Source organism: Balaenoptera acutorostrata, chromosome 4, assembly GCF_949987535.1.
Source record: "Balaenoptera acutorostrata chromosome 4, mBalAcu1.1, whole genome shotgun sequence".
In the NCBI taxonomy this organism is placed as follows: domain Eukaryota; kingdom Metazoa; phylum Chordata; class Mammalia; order Artiodactyla; family Balaenopteridae; genus Balaenoptera; species Balaenoptera acutorostrata.
The window spans coordinates 46,755,629-46,775,291 of NC_080067.1; the positions used below are offsets into that span (position 1 = coordinate 46,755,629).

The 19,663-nt window shown below is 42.6% G+C and overlaps 1 protein-coding gene across 1 annotated transcript in view; it reads left to right on the forward strand.

Moving 5' to 3' along the window:
- PPM1L (protein phosphatase, Mg2+/Mn2+ dependent 1L) overlaps positions 1-11,103 on the forward strand; it is a 307,917-nt gene extending 296,814 nt beyond the window's left edge. Inside the window, exons 3-4 of the mRNA XM_007187086.3 lie at positions 6,814-6,975; positions 10,128-11,103. Of these exons, the coding sequence (XP_007187148.3) occupies positions 6,814-6,975; positions 10,128-10,474 (509 nt within the window). The 3' untranslated portion in view covers positions 10,475-11,103. The remainder of the gene's footprint in view (positions 1-6,813; positions 6,976-10,127) is intronic.
- The last annotated feature ends 8,560 nt before the right edge of the window (positions 11,104-19,663 follow it).

The following is a 19,663-nucleotide window of genomic DNA, read 5'->3' on the forward strand; positions in this document are numbered from 1 at the left end:
CTTTTAAATCATAGCTGTGTGCATACAGGAAGGGGGGAGGGAAATGCAAGGGGTTGAGGGTAATGTGCTTTGACTGGCACTCAGGGCAGGTTGTTCTTTGTAGATGGCACTGCTCAGAGGTGAGGTAAGGCTGTGCAGGGGGAACCTGAAGGCAGCTGAGGCTCACATGTCTGTCACGGAGTCACTGATGGATAGTCACTGGTGGGCGAACGTGAATCTGAACTTAACGATCTGTCAACAGTGGTGCTGTCATCATTGTCACTGCCTTATTCCTCTGGGCCTTTTTTTTACCTGTACCATTCTACTACCATGATTGTCAATTCTGCATTTTCTGTTTTATGTCTTGAATACTTTGCTTTTTGCAGTGGATATGCTCCTGAACCGTTGTGGTTTTAAGTAATGTTAAATTCATCTCAATACAGAAAAGCATAAAGAAGAAAACAAAGTCGTCTAACATCCCCTCACCTAGATAACCCTGTTAATATTTTTCAAAAAATAAGAGTATATATATTTACATAGTATGAAGGTGTGAATTGTACAAATACTACAATTAGTACAAGTTGTACAAAAGCACCTCCACTTTCCTCACCACCACCTCAGTCCTTAGCGCCCCTCCCAGCATTAAGGGTCTGTGCAAGGTACAAAGCACTATGATAAGAATACAGCAATGAATAAGGCATCCCCCTGGTCCTAAAAGAAGCTGCTAGTCTAATGGGTCAAAGAATCATTTGACCTACAGTTGCCTTTTGTTTGGCTTGCATTGTTTTTTTAAATAAAAGTTGTCAACATTGAAAAGTCAGGAGAGTTCACATAAAAATGGCTTCCCTTGAAAAATCTGAGTAACCGGTTACAGTGGGCCTGCATTCCCACATGGCAACCATCTTCATTGCTGAGGATACGCTGCCCCCTTAGCAAGTGTTCTCTAGTTTGCCACAAGCCACACCACTCCCTGTTGTGGACCCAACACTGAAACCTGATGTCAGTTGTCCCTTATCATCATGCTTGCCCATTCTTAGAGTAGAAAAACATCTTCAGAACCCATGTTTCTGTCAAAAGTAGAGGGATAAAGCTACTCCAAGAGGGTCATAAGCTTTTTCTTATACCTGGCCTACTTACCCGAAGGCGTCGGAGTTTACAATTCCTGTTCAAAACCAGCAAAATAGTCAAGGTGAAAAGGACTTGACACTAATCCAAGTCACTTGTTTTTTTTACTTGCAGAGGTTCACGTGCTTTCTGATTGATTATTATGGAGAATTTGAAATGTACCAGCTTTGTTTAAGTTAATCCAGAATCACAATTATATTAAAGGAAATTCACATCACACTGATCAAATTTTATCCTGGTTTACAAACTTCTCTGTGACATGCGCCAGTTTATACTACAAAAGGGGGGGAGTTGATGGGGACTATTCAAAACACAGAAATGTAGAAACTGGTCACAGAAATCATTCCTTCTGGGGGTAGGAAGAGAACAGTTTAAAGCAAGAAGGAGTGTCGATTATCAAAGGTTTGGCCCAGTGGAATCAGTCAGTCCGTGTGTGTGACCTGGGCAGGTTGCTATACTGTCTGAGACCTGGTTTCCCCATCTGTAAAATGGGGATAATTATGCCTTCTCACAGGTAGTGCAGATTAAGTTATGTAATGTAAATAAAATGTTTCGCATTATAGTAAAATGCTTAAGCAGTGGGTCTATCATTATTATTATTACTAAAGTAATAATTCTGGATTCCCAGGGTTTTTAGTCATTTGGTCATTCAGTACATACACATTGAGCAGTGTAATCATGAGTATGACACGAAGTCGCTGAGTCCCATTTTTCTCATCTGTTTAAAGGGAAGAATAATACCTGCCTCTCCCCCACCCTAAGGTGTCAGGAAATCAACTGCAAGTGTGTTTGTTAGCCACTTCGTGGCGTTTGTAGCATTGAACAAATTGTTATTACTACTTTGTTATTAACTGAACTGGGAAAGTTTTTAGCTAGAGTTTTAAAAGATGGCTGAGATATCCCAAACTACTTAATCCTCATTAGGATTTACATTTCTCTCAAGCTCAACTCATCCAATGAATTCATTGCCTAATATTATCCAATGAAAATACTTAGAGAAGTCCAGAATAGGTTTTCTTGTGTACCTTTACTTTGTCTGCATCCTAGAAATTAAATCAAGAGAGAGAAGGCTGGTTTAGAGGAATAGACTGATGAATAATTGGCATTCGTGTGTTTTCCCTAAGGAGAACAAGAATTAATAGAACAACACAAAAACGTGCCTGCTTTGTACAAGTACAAATTGAGGTCAGACGTAGACAGAGATTGTTCATGTAATGACCACCATGATGCACTTTTATTGCTTCCTGAGGTGCCACGGCTTTAGAAGCTGGTGAGGATGGATGCCCTGCTCATGTTTCATTAACATTGTTCCAGGAGCCTGGATTGGAGGAAAGAGCTAGGGACAGGCCTGGGCTGGAACTTCTCTTCACTTACTAACAGTGTGCCTGTGAGCATGGTTATACATGTACAGGAGGGTCCTTATGTTTTGATCAATGTGTAAAATGTATTTTGCTACAGTTGGCTATCTCCCTGCTGTGGCATTATCTAGAAGATGTGGTACAGTGTGGTATTGAACTGGGTTGACATACTCAGAGCAAGACAGCGGGAGCTTAGCATAATGTCAGATCAGGACCAAGGAAGAGAGTGTGTGATTGTTTATCACTCCTCTATTAATTTGTTTCTTCAGCAAATATGAGGTCTGTGATGTTCTAGACCTCAGCATTATAGGAAGAAAAACAAGCAGATGATATTCTTACCCTTGTGAAGTTGACATCGTACAGGGGAAGACTGGCATTAAATAAATTGTTTAAAGAAATACCCAAGATATTTACATAATTGTGTGTTGGGAGGGCAATAAAGGACATAAAGAGGAAATGAGATCCCCCATCAGAGAAGGCCTCTGAAGATGTCACACTTGAACCGAGACATCACCACGTGCATGTCAGCCAGTGCCAAGGACTAGGAGCTATGCTAGGCAGAGGGAACACTGCGTACAGAGGCCCACGGGCAACAAAAAGCTTGGCATGTTTGGGCAACAGAAGGGAGGCCTTGAGCAAGGGGAGGGTGGTATGCCGTAACATTGGACAGGTTGGGCAGGGGCAGATCATGCAGGACCCGGAGAACTGAAATAGCCTGCTGGCTGAGATGGTGGGTGGCCTGCACTACAGTCAGCGCGATGAGAACAAGAGAAGGGAAGGGGTTTAAGATGTGTTTGAGGGTACGAGTGACAGAACCTAACGATGGATTGAATGTCAGGAATGAGGAAGAGAGAAAAACTAAGGATGTTTCCTAGCTTGAGCAACTAAGTGGATGGTGGTACCATTTTCTGAAGCTTAAAAGTTAAATAACTTGCCAGGCCTCACTCAGCTAGGATTTTGAAGTCTATTCTGTGTGAATTTACAGTTTGTTTTTTTTTTTTATCTAAGTCAGACCATTAGGTTAAAGCTCCAGAATATTGTCCAGATTTGCAATTAAGGTATCACCTAGATTAAATTATTAATATAGACAATCCTGAGGTTCAGGGTTAAGTGATATTGTCAGACCCTGGTATTTCTGATCAATAGTACTATGATGGCTAAGTTTATCTCAAAACTAATAACCAGAGTCTTGGCAGTGTTTTTTCTCATACGTACAAAAGAAAAAGTGATTTTCTCCTTTCCTCTTGGGCATAATGTTTTTCTGGAGTTTTCCTCAGCCACAAGGTAGTTTCTGCTGTAATGTAAGATTAGATTATAAATTGTCTCTTGCAATCCTGAGCTAAGACCGCAACGCCCAAACAATAAGTTGTTTACAGTGTTTTCGGTCATGCTTGGGCCTCCACCCAGGACACAGGCAGGTTCTATGGAGCGGGAATAGTGACATTTCAGTGATCCTAAACACAGCCTGCAGCTCTCCTTCTGCCACCTGGGGCTCACCCATTTCGGCCCGGTCTAAGAGTCTATTGTTGACACAGGCAATTACCACTTTCTCCAAGCAGTACATTCCTGAAATCCACATCAGGAGGTAGATTTTATAGACCCGTAGAAACAATGGGATCGTGTTCTTGACAGAGGAATCAACAGGCCATGAATCTTCACATGTGAGTGAAGCAAAGCAGTCACCCTCTAAATCTCTCATCCAGAAGCCCCTTATTGAACTGTAAGCCCCTGAACCACTTAGGATACCACAAGGAACAACAACAATAAAAAATCCAGCGTAAAAAGCCTTAAGTAGTCAAGTCATTTAGTGTCTTGCAGAACAAGAGCAGGACGGGTCCAGGCTGGTTCAGCAGTTCTGTGATGTCTCAGGGACTCGGGTTCCTCACCTCTCTGCTCCTCCTTCTGGACACAAAGCCTTGACTCTGAGCCATAGCCCCTCATGGTGCAAGATGGCTGCCACAGCCCCGGGAAACACAGGAGCCACAGGAGGCCAAAGAAATGGGTCGTGTTCTGCATCATGTCTCTTTCAGTGAGAAAGCCTTTCCCAAAAGCCCAAGCTGACATCTCCTTAAGTGCTTGTCCATGGCGCACCCAGTGCCCCCCTTTTAGACGCCAGGACATTATCCTAGACCTCCCCCTCTCCTTTATTTCCTTATTCTCTATGACCTATCCATTCTGCTCTTAAGTAATCTGTCCCCGACCCTCAATCCCTGTGTTTCCTACATTAATTCAGATCCTCATGAACTCTCCCTGTTCCCCCTGCTTCCAGTTTATCTTCCACAAAGCCACTGACGTGATCTTCTAAAACACAGATCTCGTCATGTCACTCTCCTGCTTAAAACCCTTCAGTGGTTCTTAATCACATATACAATTAAGCTTCAAAGGTTTTTTTTTTAGCTATGGAAATTACCTCTTCCCTCTTTAAAAAAAAAACAAGACAGACAGAAAGAACATGCAGCAGTTCAATGAAGCTAACAGTGGATGTAGCGCTGCTGTGGCTGAAATGGGGGTGGGGAAACGGCTTATAGCTCATCCAGGTGGATCCCTTCACCCCCCTCACATGGAGACCCCAAAGCCTCTTCTGGATCCCGTGTTGTACGTGCAAATGGAAATGCCTAGCAGGCAGTTGATATGGACCTCAGGAGTGTCAGCCAGGCTAGCGGTGTAGGTGAGATGGTGGTGGAAGCAAAGGTCAGGGCCATGATCTCTCGAAGTGCACAGAGCGAGAAGGGAAGAGGGCCTCTGAGAGACACAACTCCAAGAGTTGAACTGATATAACGCCCCCAAGCCATGTAACATCCAATAACGCGGTGTCTCCATTTCACCTTTCAAACTCCAAGAGTGTGCCTTATGGAGAATCTGTGCTTTCATCGTGATAAGACAGGTTAACACAATCAGATGCTTGAGGACAAAGTGAGGATGCTTGAAGACCAAAATGCAACTAATATCAAAAACTGAGAATAATGATTTCTAATCATATGAATTGTCCGTCTTGTGCTTACATTTTCATTCTTACAGCTCTTTTTAAGGTGAAAGATTTGCTGTTTGCTTTGATAATCCTGAGATTAGTCTTTTCTCCTTTCACAAGGCTTTTCACATCAGACATCCTGAGTTAACCAACATTTCATGTGTTTCCATTTCTGATCAAGGCACTTTTGAGTTAACCAGGCTTTAGAATGGAGTTTCCAATAGGACTATAATAGCTGAAAATGCTAATTACTCTCCCCGCTCTTGATATCAATCTGTGTTTATTCTTTATGTCTATTTAAGAATTCAGTCTTTTTTGTCATTCTGTGCAGATAAAAAGCAGTTTGCATTCTGTTATTGAATATGACCTTCTTAATGAGGAGGTTAAATATTAATGAAGACTAATTGATGAATAATTTTAACAAGGAAAGGCATTATCGGTTTGAAGCCAGAGCTGAATGGGTTGTGTGTTTCAGCAGGTATTTGCATACTCAGTGACACTGTCAGAAAGGGGGAGAGGAGAAAGGAGAGGGGCTGGACAGAGGGCCCCGGGCAGGTAATAAGGGCGGCCTCAAACTAGACCTGACTGTGCAGCTCTCCTTGCTTTTATCCATTCTCATTGCATGAGGAGTCTGAGGAGAGAGAGCTCGTCCTTTTGTGTCTTGTGTGGGCTCCAGGCAAAGAGCTCTTCCCTCTTGCTTCCCTCCTGACTCTGACCACCCCAATCCCCCACTGCCTGTCAACATAGACCTCATTTCTGTCCTCACATTGGGTTTTCCTGCCTCTGCCTTTACAGTCCGCCCCCATCACACCCTGGCGCCGACCTGTTTCTGGCCGCTGGTCTTTGCTGTCAGACTTCATATAGGCTAGCTTGTATAGGCTGCTCCCCACCGCTCCCCATGGCTCCACAGGACCTGGTTGTTGACATCTGTCATTTACTGGCCCTTCCAGGCCCTCCTGCTTGAAGAGCCCACCCGACCCCCATCCTTCCCACTTTCAACAGGGATTTCACAGAAACTCAGCACCAAAAAGCAGCAGAAAATAAATATCAATTGTCTGAAGCTTCAAGCTGATTCTGATTCTCTCCGAATCCTTTTAAGTGTGATATGCATTTAAATCAAGAGTAGCAGAGACAACAATGATTTGGGAAAATGATAATGTTATCCTAGCCTATTTCAGTGAGACTCCAACATCGTTAAGAAAATTGACCGTCAGATCTGATCAGTGTTGTTGAAGTGAACAGCTGTCATTCTCGGAGTGGCTGGAGTCAAATCGTCACCCAGCAGGAGCAGTTTTAATGACTGAAGAACCAGTAACCACGAGAAGCAGCCTAACCTCAAAGCACCACTGACCTCCTGTATTGCCTCTCTCTCCTGTTTTGCAGGCACAACGTGTTTGATTGCTCTGTTGTCAGATAAAGACCTCACCGTGGCCAATGTGGGTGACTCGCGTGGGGTCCTGTGTGACAAGGACGGGAATGCCATTCCTTTGTCTCATGATCACAAGCCTTACCAGCTGAAGGAAAGGAAGAGGATAAAGAGAGCCGGTGAGTTTGTGAATGCCCCCAAGGACTTTGTGCTGTCTTGTTCAAGTGGACACGGTGGCTTGCTGGGAGAGCCCCTGGGAATGAAGATGTTCCTTTACCCAGTGATGAGTAGATCAGTACAGACGCTGCTGCTGAGGCAGCTGGGACTGGACTTTGTAACATTTCCTATCAAATGAGTGGCTACTGAATTTGCCCTTCTTTGTGGCCACAGATTCCAAAAGAGCCCAAAAAAAGCCTTTAGTTTAAAGGCTAATGAGATCTTTGGGCCCCTGCTTGCCATACCCCGCTTCTCTCCAACCGTGCCAAACTACTAACCACCAAATGAACCATGGAGCTGATAACTCTGTGCCTTTGCAAGTGTTGTCCCCACCGTCTAGTGGGTAACAACGACCTTGTCCTTTAAGACTTGGTTTAAGGGTGTCCTTTTGGCAGCCTTCCCCGTCACCCCCTTCAGTCTTTCCCCGGCATCCTGTGTGGACCTCTTGGGTCACCTTTCACAATGTGTGGACATACCTGGCCCTCTTGTCTGTCTTGCCTTCCTGACCATGAGTTCTTTGAGGCAGGAACTTGGTCTGTTCCTCTCTATACTCCCAACACTGAGCTCAGCGCCTAATATAAGTACATATTTCAGTTCGGGGAGGGGGAGAATCCCTTTTTCACTTTTTCAACATCTAGGGGCTGGGGGTACAAACTTACATCTTGGAATTGAGAAACAGGTAGGGAATGTAGTAGACAGACAGACATTAACAATAAATAAGTAAAAACAGGTAAATTATCTAGTATATTACAAGGTGATAACTGCTATGGAGAGACACAAAGCAGGTTAGGGAATGGGGAGTGTCACGGGGTGGTCAGCATAGGCCTAACTAAGGTGACACTGGGACGAAGACTTGAAGGAAGATTATCAGTTGATGATTACATTTTCATAGTCAATTTTGGGGGGGATTCTTTTCTACCCGTGCAGGGGAGGAGCCCTTCCCTCCCCAGACTGACAACCACAGCATGTAGCCTCTGTGTCACATGCTAAGCCGCAGGCCCAGCTGCCGAGGGAGCTCAGGTACCCTGGGTTTCAGCCCAAGAAGGGCCCCTGCTGCCTGGGGGAATCTACAGGCTGACCCTCGATGTCTACACATCAGCTTCTGCCCAGAACCTAATCAACATTTGAGTTTTCACAGTTGGAAGCTATACTGTTGAGTCCAAAAGCGTTGAATTTTATTACAACCTCCTGCTTCAGTGACTGCTTGAGATGCAGAATAATTTTTAATGAAAGCTTTGGTCAGGTTTTCTGTTGATGGGATGGAACAGTGTTTTAAGAGCATCTCTCGAGCTTTGATGAGCTTCCCTCCTTACGAAGAGAGCGTCTCCGTCCACTGTGACCCCGGACTTAGGATACAGTCAGCCTGCTCTTGAGGAAGCACAGGCAGGGATGTGTATACGGTACAGGTGGAGATGCCACCTTAGCCTTAGCATCCAGCCCTCTCTTCTGAAATGTCAACCCATTTTATCCTCTCTCCTCTTCCCTGCCGTACCCATCCACCCTCCCCCGCCCCCACAGTGATTATAGTAGCAAATTCTGACAGCATCTCCAAGGACGTTAATCTCGCCTGTTGTGTCAAGGGTGTATTTTACATCAGGGCTTAATGGACAACGATTGGTTTTCTTATCTTTATGTGTGTTTTCTCTGACCTCAGCCTTCCCTTCTGGACATCTCTCCCCCTCCTGTTTTGTGTGACAGTACGCTGCAACCAGTTTAGGTCAAATACACATTGGTCTTTCTGTCTCCATTCCTTAAGCTGTTTCCACAACAACAGTGATGTCAGCTGCCATTTACTGTGTGCTCGCTCTGTGCTGGGAGCTAAGCTGAGCGCTTTACATATACTTTCTCTTTCCCTACCTTACGAGGTTGATAATGTTATCCTCATTTTACAACCAAGAAGTGGAGCCTCAGAGAGGCTCGTGTGCCCAAGGACACACAGCTAGTGAATGGTGAGACCAGAACTGAGACCCAGGACAGTGACTCCAGAGCCCATGCTCTTGCCCAGGAGACCACGCTTCCTGGAATGTTCTCGTACATCCCTGCCCATGGAAGTCCTACCCATCGTTCAAAGCCCAGCTTTAACGCTCACTCCTCCCTGATTATCACAACCAGAAATCTTCGCTCCCTCCTCCCCATCTGCCTACAGCATTTAGCAGGTGCTAGTCTCTCCCTGAAGTAATACTGCTTTGTGCTTGTAACTGTTGATACAGGTGGCTTTTCCCTCCTGCCAGGCTGTCTACTTCTTTATAGAAAGGTCTGGATCTTGTCTAACTTTATAGCCTGCAAATTGCCCTGCATGGAATATATATTTAATAAATATCTGACAAATAATATGCGAATGGACAAAGTTCTAGCTCCCTTAAAGAAAAAATAATAATAGATAATACTGAATGCATGTTACATGCAGGCACTGTGCCAGGTGATTAATACGGAATAACCAACTCCTTTATTTCTCACAACTCCTCAGTGGAATAGGTACTGATATTGTCCCAATTTTGGAACCAAGGAAACCAAGGATCAGAAAGAGTTTCTCATCCAAAGTCACACAAAGCTAAAAGTAACAGAGCCAGGAATCAAATCCAAGCAGTCTCCTCCGAGAGCCTGAGCCTTTAACAACTGTGCTAAAATACACCATTCTTTAATCCTGATTCTATCTGGGGAGGTGTTTTGAGATGTCAGCACACCCAAGGGCAGCCTCAAGCTAATGATGGATCCCAGTGGTTTTCTCTGGTACCATCCACCTGCCTTTCAGTGCTGTTTTGCTGCTGTCCCTGGATCCCCACCCTACGGCTCCCTACTGTCAGTCACCGAGCTGCCAAGGTGTCCTTAAGTTAAAACTGATGCCCTCACCCATACCTCCTACCCTCAATATTCTTATTAATTTGGTCTTGAAGGCTTTTAAGATACCAAGGATGAGGGCCTGAGGATCTACCCGTAGAGCGTCAAACCTCAAGCCATGCAGAGGAACGCTGTTCCCTCCTGGTAGCGCCAAGGTGGGGTGAGGGGAGCACACAGGTCACATGCAGTAGGTCAGCCCTTTGCAGATGCACGCGGACCGCACGCGGGGTGAGAGAGAGCAGCTGGTCAAGCTAATGGGCTCATTCTATCTTTCCAGGTGGTTTCATCAGTTTCAATGGCTCCTGGAGGGTCCAGGGAATCCTGGCCATGTCTCGATCCCTGGGGGATTATCCGCTGAAAAATCTCAACGTGGTCATCCCAGACCCAGATATCCTGACCTTTGACCTGGACAAGCTCCAGCCCGAGTTCATGATCTTGGCATCAGATGGCCTCTGGGATGCTTTCAGCAACGAAGAAGCTGTTCGATTCATCAAGGACCGCTTGGATGAACCTCACTTTGGGGCCAAGAGCATAGTTTTACAGTCATTTTACAGAGGCTGCCCTGACAACATAACAGTCATGGTGGTGAAGTTCAGGAATAGCAGCAAAACAGAAGAGCAGTGAACCCTTTGGGGTTGCAGCTGCCTTAGACTAAAGGACTTTCAACACACTGGTCTCTTTTAATGTAGTGAAAGGTGTGGGAGTTAACAGTTAGGATTATCCATCCCAGACACGGGGTTCCCCATCCCCGGCCGTCTTAGGTCTATGTGCCGTGATGAACAGAGGGCGCCCTTGGCCAGTGTAGTTGAGAGGCTGGAAAATGGTTTCTTCGTGTTTTCCCGACTCTTTCATCCAATGTTCAAGATATGGAAATATATAGCTGTAGAGTCACATGTGTGAAGTGAATGGCATACGTGCCATACATTCTCCTTCTACGATTGTTTTCAAGATCCCTTACAGGGCCCTCCAGGCGTCAGACTTTGCGTCCTCTCGTTGGAGCAGTGAGTCAGGGCCGATGTGGTCACACCCTTTGCTGAGAGGGGCAGAGCTGTCCCGAGAATGCTTTGCCCTCCTGAGCCCAGGTTTTCGGCCCTGCAGCAGCCCTGCAGAAACAGATTCGGAAATGGTTCATTATTCCGCGGCTGCTCTTGGAGGCTGAGGGACGTGGGGAGGATGAGAGCCGCCTGCACGGCAGAAGTAACCTTCTTCCCTCGCTTTCTTTATTAGTTAAATAGACTTTGTGTACCACCTGACCAGTCTTTGTGTGTTTATCCTGATCATGCATGACCTTAATCTTTGGCCTACACCTTACCTAATGTAACAGGCAGCTGTTAAACTTTACCACCAGACACCACGATTTTCTTGCATTACCAAGTGAAAAAAGCAAATCACAGTACCATAATTCCTTCCACCTTTAAGGGTAGATAGAGGAAGGCATGGCCGAATAAGTCACAGCGCCCTTTGGGAGGTCTGCTATTTGCATTCAGAGAGAACGCTGGTGAGGTTGCCATCTCGAATCGAGCTCCAGCTGCCCAGTTTTGTGCATTTTTTCCTCTCCTGTTCTAGTAGCCTTCAGGTGTCTCTGAAGCAGCGTTCTGAGAAGCAGCGGTGTAGAACTGCACATGTGCTCCCTGAAGCCGAGTACAGAGTTCGCAGACAAGTTCTGGAATTTGGTGGTAAACTACTGGGATGTGCTCCTGCTAGACAGCGGAAAGGCGGCAGTCTTTAACATTTGGTTGCAAACCACTGAGTTATTTTTGCGGCCAGACTTGCCGCTTTTCATTTCTTATCACCAAAGTCACATTTCCAATCTCAGTATTTTATAAGTTAATTACAGAAAATGCTGGGTCCTCCTGTTTCCCTGGCCGAGGGGCTCAAACAGCCAAACAAGATTTTCATTGCATCCCCACCCCTCTGTGTCTGAAACGCCAGGGCGTCCACCTGGTTTTGTCCTTCCAGAGTGAGCATTTGCCTTTATAGCTTCTCAAAGGCCCCATTCACTGGCCACCTCCTGCCCACGATGCCGCTTCCCTGCCTTCTTCAGCTGTGGAGCTTTCCTGAAGCGGGTTCTAGGAGTGAACTCAGGAGGATGAAAAGATTCCCTTGTGGCTGCCAAGGACTGTAATCTGTCTGGATTCCTCTAAGCACTTAACCTTTCTTTGACTGAAAGAATTAATAGTGGTTTCCCAAGAGACGTGCTTACTTTGGTAAACTATAACATTAGAATTTACAGTATGAGAATTAGAACCTCGTTTGTTTTTCCTTCTTTTTTTAAGCCATAGAATGTTCTAGTACAAAATACCTGCCACCATGTTAGATTGGAGTATCTGCCTATTGAGAGACACTGAACATTTGGATGTGTGTATTTGAGGCGGGGGTTGGGAAGGGAATGTGGGAAACATGCAGGTTGTGATCAGTGATGGGACAGTCAGGCCAGGTGGCCTGAGTTTTCTTGGTGATTTTAGGACGTTCTGATTCTGGAGAGTTACCAAAGCCCACCCTCTAACCGGAGTCCAGGAATAAGCAGTGTCAGCGTATTACGGTATGCAGTTAATTTTCCTTTTTTATTTTTAACTTAACCCCAAATTCATAATAACGATGGAAAGACATTTTAAAATTCTATGATCATTGTGATTGTCTAAAATGAAAACGGTACTACTGTTTTGGTGACAATGAAGGAGAAAAGCGACTAAGTTAGTAAATTAGTGTTTATTTGCCCTGCAAAATGTCTTACTAGATGGTGCTGAGTGCAGGAGTGCATGGCTTTCCCTCTGAGGTTCACAAGGCATCTTCTAAACTTTGCTTTGTAGAATTAATTCATTTCTGACTTTAATCAAGTAGTGCGTGTATTTTTTACTCCCTTTCTGCCTCTTTTTCTCCCGCTTTGGCTTGTAGATTCTTGAAAAACAGAAGTTCTAGGCAAAATAGTAGCAGTTTGATTAATAGTTATGTCTCAAATCAGGCTACTTTGTTCCCTTCCCCATCCTCCTGGAGCTCTCTCTCCCTGAGCCGCCTCCAGCTGTCGGGGGTCTGCAGACATCACCCGCCATGCCCTGTAGCTCACCAGCCAGCCACTCCCATTTTCCAGGGACAGGGAAGGTTGAGTCTAGTTAGGGAAATTGATTTGAGAAGTTTGCATGTGAAGCTTCCCTAAACAGCACTGCCAAAGCTTTGGAATTGTCACCCAGACCCCCTAGCCTGAGTTCGCATTGCCAATAGCCCCCACGGTGCCAAATTTTGGAATGGTTTTATAGTCTTTTAGAAATGAAGCTGGGAACCAATGATCATGTGCTTATGAGCCCCCAGCAAGATGCCAAGCCCAGGTCTTCATTAATGCACTGCTCTCCCGCTGCTCAACTGGCAATTTGTACTCTTAAAATGGGTTGTGATTGGGGGGTGGGGGGAGAGACAGGGAAACTTTTTTTTTAATTCACTGTATTTGCAATTCTCTAATAAAAGGAATAAATAATACTTATATGGAAAACTCCAAAGCTAGTTCCCAAGACCGGCATTTATTTCACACGACCAACTTGCCCAAGGCACTTAACTCTGAGGTCGCTGTTCTAATGCAACATGACTGTACATCTTACTGGTAACCAGTGGCTACATTGTATTCCTTGCCTTGGACTGAAGGCATTGGGCTCTAGAATCTTGTCTATGTGGTAAGAGTATTACAGAGTGTTTTATAGAGTGATGGAGCATATGTGATCTGGATAATTTAAAACAGGTCTTATTTCATACAGCTGTGATGATTTCAAGTCCATGAACATTTTGTGCAAACAGGATTGCATGAGTGATGGCATCATCAACACTATTTGAAGTGATCCTAGGAAGTTGATTACACAATTGAATTGGATCGCTAGGATATCTGGGAATACATGAGGGATTCACAAAGGGAGTGATCGCTTTTTCCTTTGCCAGGTATATTTGATTTTCCTCACATTTCCCACCCCCCACCCCCGAGTTGTTGCCAGATCTAACTCTCTTGCAACTGGGAACACAAAAACTTTAGAAAGGACAACATTTCACTGTACACTTGTAAGTATAGGAATTCATACTCTGGATAAGGTTTTATTTTCCAATGACCTCAGAAAATTGTTTCCTCCTTTTGACCCATTATTAGACTGATCTTCTCTTAATTTTCCCCCCAAATTGCCTTAGCTCATTCACACCAGCATTCCTAACCCAGCTCTGCAGAAATGACATGACCATAAGATACCATGCTGGGTCCTATTTAATTGACTCTGGATTAAATCCTTCACATCTAGACTTCTAAGCTAATTAGTTGAACACTGCAGGAGTAATGAGATACAGTGTTCCCCAAAGTGTGCTCCACAGGACACAAGTTCCAAAGATACTGTTCCAAACACGGGGCTCTAGGGTCAAATGAGTTTGGGAAACATACTATCCTAGAAAGTTAGTACATATAAGCACATCAAAGGTTCTAATTTAAATATCCTCCAGGGGAAGTAAATAAACACCACAAATGTAATTCCAGTGTTTTCCAGATTAATCTGACCACGCAAACTTTTTTGAGTAACACCTAGTAACACTCCAAGGAGCTCATGTTCCACAGCACCCACTTCGGGAAATTCTGCTATATGGAAATATTACTGTTTTCTCATTCACTATGACTCTTAGCAGTTGCAGTATAGTTTGCAATTTAGCAGCACTAATTCTTTCACGGAAGAGACTGATTTGTTAGTGAAAGCAGTATTAAGAAATAGTATGATTTAATCTAATTTTATTGATAGCAGAAGCCCAACAATCCTGCTTGAAACTCTAAACATGGGGTCCCTTCTTTTTATGTGAATAATAAGCAAGAGCCTTGCCATAGCTAGGGATTTCTCAAATTTGTTGCAAGGGCTTTCAGTTGCTTTTTTGAAGTTATCTTTGCTTTCCAGATGGAATCAAAATAAATATTTTTACATTTTATCACTATGTGAGAGTAAAAAAAAATATTTAAAATAATAGAAAAGGGGGAATGGCATATTTGGTATTAATTCATTTTTAAAATTCTAACTAGATTTTTAAAAATTATGTATCCATTGTATAATAACGGAAATGTAAACTATTTACACTTACTCTCTTTTCTTATTCTTTCTGAAATCCCTGTCCCATGTTGTCCCACCTTTCACATTTTATATATATATAATTAAGTTTGGCAAGTTATTTGGAGAGAGAATCCCCAAATCACAGAGGAAGCAAATCTAGTCAAAAATATGGTACAAAGTGAATTTAGGATAAAGTCATTATCTTAAAATTATATCCAATATTTAGGAATACACCCTCCCTCTGGTTGTTATCCAGAATAGTATAAAACAGAAAGTGAAATCACTTAGACTAGGTGGCAGATTGCAAAGGGCAAGTGACAGTTGACACTATAAGGCTTCCGTTAGATACGCGACTCTAAACTTGTTTTCTAGTATGTAAATTTATTTTCTAATTCTTAATAATGTTGATGCCTTGTCCATTATTTTTTATTTTTCCTACTGTTAAGCTGCAAACTGTTTAACCAAGGGTTGATTAGGATCATGTTTATGTGTTTAGTAGTAACCACACCGTCATTTGTACAATCATTTCAGTAAGTACAAGTTAAGGACTTAGAAGAAAACATGGCGCTTCCCTGGTGGCGCAGTGGTTGAGAATCTGCCTGCTAATGCAGGGGACACGGGTTCGAGCCCTGGTCTGGGAAGATCCCACATGCCGCGGAGCAACTAGGCCCGTGAGCCACAATTACTGAGCCTGCGCGTCTGGGGCCTGTGCTCCGCAACAAGAGAGGCCGCAATAGTGAGAGGCCCGCGCACCGCGATGAAGAGTGGCCCCAGCTCGCCGCAACTAGAGAAAGCCCTCACACAGAAACGAAGACCCAACACAGCCAAAAATAAATAAATAAATAAAAATGCTGGCTTGCTTAACTCCTAGAGAGTTTCATTTTAAAAAAAAAATTAATTAATTAATTAATTAATGTAAAAAATAAAGTATACAAGACAAAAATCGAAGAATAATATAAAATATTTTAAATTAAGAAGACATTTTATTACATCGTGAATCATGCTTTCTGATATTTGTGCTCTTTCTGAAGTTGAGATAACACTGAAGTAAGAATGAATTCTGAGTTATTTGTAAAGTTAGTAAAATTACAATCCCTATTCCATTCTTTCCGAGTGAAAATAGATACATGTGGTCTTATTTACTGTTCTCCTAAACCACTTTTACTGTCCTAGGTACTGTTTACTTTCCAAATGCTAGACATCGTTTTACCCTGAATCCTTGGAATTTGTGCATTTTCAAGGAGGGAATACCCCTTTTTAGTAAGAGAGACTAAATGATAGACCTTCCATTTTAGAGTGCCCCAATAAAACTAAAGTCAGATAAACACAGTCAGAGCTACATCTGGGAGCGAGTTTTAAAACTGGTAATTTTCCAAATGCCAACATGAATACCAGTGAGTATTCAATTTAAAACAGACGATTTCACAAAGACAAAAAAAGCACAGGGTTATTTAATGTTCCTGCTTCCTAGAGAGTTTTCCATATAATGAAAAGGGTCATGTTTGCTCATCTAATTTTTTTTTTAATCCTGTAGAAATGTTGTATTAGACATCTCTAACTGAAGAGAATGATGTCTCTTGTGCACGTTTTATATCCCCATCTGTCTCAGTATATGCAGAGACAAACAGTGACTGCTTAGTGTAATAATGAAAAGATATAAATCTGGCTACATGGGAAAAAACTATAACCATGGGATATTAAGCAAGAATACTCCCCCTATTTAGGCTCCAAGACTACAACCAGTCTATGTATTTTTCGTCTTGATTTCCCTTTATCTCAGGCATATATTCAGAAAAATGGAGTAATAAATACAGAATTGGAGAAGATCCAATAACTTTTGCTCCTATTTTAGAAAGCAGTGTTTGCCTTTTTTAAATTTTGTCAGAAATACATGTTCACATTGAAACACTGACATCTACAGCATTGTTTTTGGTTTACTCTGTCAGTTACTAAAGCCAGTGGCTTTGATTTATAGCACTCACATAATTTCAGTTCAGATTATAAAGGGTTGAAATCTATTTTGCAATGCCTCCTTGGTCAGCCGGGAAAAAGAAAACAAAAGCAAAAAACGATGACATTTTAGAGTTAAGAGGAATGATTATTCTAACAAGCCTGAAAAACAGTAATGAAACAGTTCATTCCAAAACACCCCAGTGTGAACTATGTTCATATACATAATTCCTATATACCAAATATACAAGTTTAAAAAAAAAAAGCATCATTGGATTCATAAAACATTGATCTACGTTATGAACAGATTTAATTGAGAAAGCCACTATTTTTTTGTAAACTTCTTTACACTATTTTTGCTATAAGTAAATCGGCTTGTATATTCTTTCCATTATTATTATTATTGTTATTATTACTTTTTTGAGCACCGACCATATGCCAAGTGCAGGTCACCTAAGGGAGTGTATCTAGAGGTGAGCACTCGGGCACCATCCCTGCCTTGGCACTTACAGCCCAGTGGAGGCTTCACAGATATCGTAATGCTCAGTATTGGCTGAATGCGATAAAAATGGGCATCTTTCATGATTTTCTCCAATGGGTTTAGATGTGTAAAGACAGGGCAGAATTAGAGTCATTCTCTCCTACACTTAAAAGACAGTGAATGGTAACAGATTCGGAATATCTTGCCCACACGCAAGCAAACTGCATCAGATAATTATTCCACGTTAGGTCGTCTAGTTTCCCAAGGATGGAGTGGGGAGGTGAGACAGGGAGCCTCTGGGTACCAGGGCAGGGGTAGGGCTGTCCCAGCGAGGAACCACCACTGGGACAGCAGCCATGCAAGGGCTCAGCAGTGGTATGATTCAAGCCAGGGTATCTCTCTCTACAAGGTCCTCTGGAGGAAGGAGAGAATTACAGCAAAGGCAAACAGGGAACACTGAGAACATCTCTCCATGGCTTGTTTTTATTTTTGTTCCCAAGAGGCTATGTACCAACTTCATGTCCCAAAGGAGAACCCAGCACTGAGAGTTTTTATCATCAGTGTTCCTTGATTATGTAAATTAGCAAATTTATTATATAGAAAATGAACATATTTCAGGAATACAATTATTTCTTGATCTTAATTGTGAAGACTAAATGCCAGATTTTTTTAAAAGCATAAATTTGGTATCCATAGTTACTTTAGACTTTCCAGGTTCTAGGCGTGGAATTTAAGCTTTATATTTTGAACAAGAATAGCAACATCTATTTTCTGCATAGCAAAGCAAAACTAAATGCCAGACTTTTATTTTTAACCACAGAAGCCATCACTTCTTTCTAAAATCTTTGGCTGGTCATCTTCCCTAGACATCTCTTTCTGTTTATGCCAATTGCTTCTTTATCCAAGTAATATTAGCTTTTGCCAAATTATATTAGAATTCTATTGAATTAGAATAACAGAGAGTGAATAAGAGATTGGGAATATCTTATTGTGGTCAGCAGTGGAATTTTTGTTGTTTTGTTTTTAATCACGAGAACATACAACGAGAAATGCAAATTAAGTCAAGCCAGTTTCTGATTTGTTAAGATTAAAACCATAGGAGGAGTCCAGTTATTAAGGAAGGAAAGGTGGGTTGGAGGGAGTAAGAGAAAAAACCCCACATAACCGAGAAGTATTTTTCATGAATGGTATATCTCAAAAGCTCTGCTCTTGTTCCCTGCTGAATTTTGAAACAGTGACTTTGTATATGCATTTACTATACCTATTTTAACATCATGAAAAATTTTCCATCAGCATTTTCTTGCTATTTTAAAAATCATAAGATGTTATTTGTTTATAAAAAGATAGCAGGATCCATAAGATATTAGACAATGCTTTCTTTTAGGAATCTCCCAATTGTATTTAATAATTAAACCATGGGTCAGAATGACTGCTCAAATCAATCAGACTGTCTGGTAAGTTAGTCCCTGAAAACTATCCATAAAATACAACAAAACCTTGGCAAAACCTCATTACTCTTGGTACTCTTCAGAGGTTTTTATACCTACTAGTCTATATTTGTCTCTAAGAGACATTTGAAAAAAAGTTAAAATGTCAATTTGATGTTGAGCTCAGAGTATATGGCAGCGCACGGTCATTCAAGATGCATGGCGCATGTCTCAGGTCCCTTGGATGTGTGCTAGGGGTAGATTCAGCGTTGTAGAGACTAGTGTGTTCATGCTATCACTGATTCTGTGTTGTATACAAAATGAACAGCTAAAAATTCACCCTTGATGACAAGATTAAAGCAAAAATAAACACATTAAAGCTACTGGACTTTTTTTTTTTTTTTTTAAAGCTATTGGACTTTATACATAGAGCTGCTGCTATTCTTTTTCTTTTGGTTAAACTCATCTTACATTCTAATGTCTGTGCTGGAATTTTCTAATTTTTCAATGCTTTTGCGTTGGAGTGGCTGTTAAGTTGGGATTCCACATAGAAAGCAGAAAAACAGTTCATGGCCTGAGGATAAGACAAAAGCGTAACAGAAACAAGAGATATGGGAGATATCGAGACTTAAGGTGCTCTCATTCGGAACAGGAATAAGCCTGGCTCCGATTCAAAGCAAGATAAATTTGTATATTTTGGGGACTTCCCTGGTGGCGCAGTGGTTAAGAATCCACCTGCTAGTGCAGGGCAGACGGTTTTGAGCCCTGGTGCAGGAAGATCCCACATGCCGCGGAGCGATTAAGCCAGTGCACCACAACTACTGGGCCCGCGCTCTGCAACAAGAGAAGCCACCACAGTGAGAAGCCTGCACACTGCATCGTTGCCCCCGCCCCCTGCAAC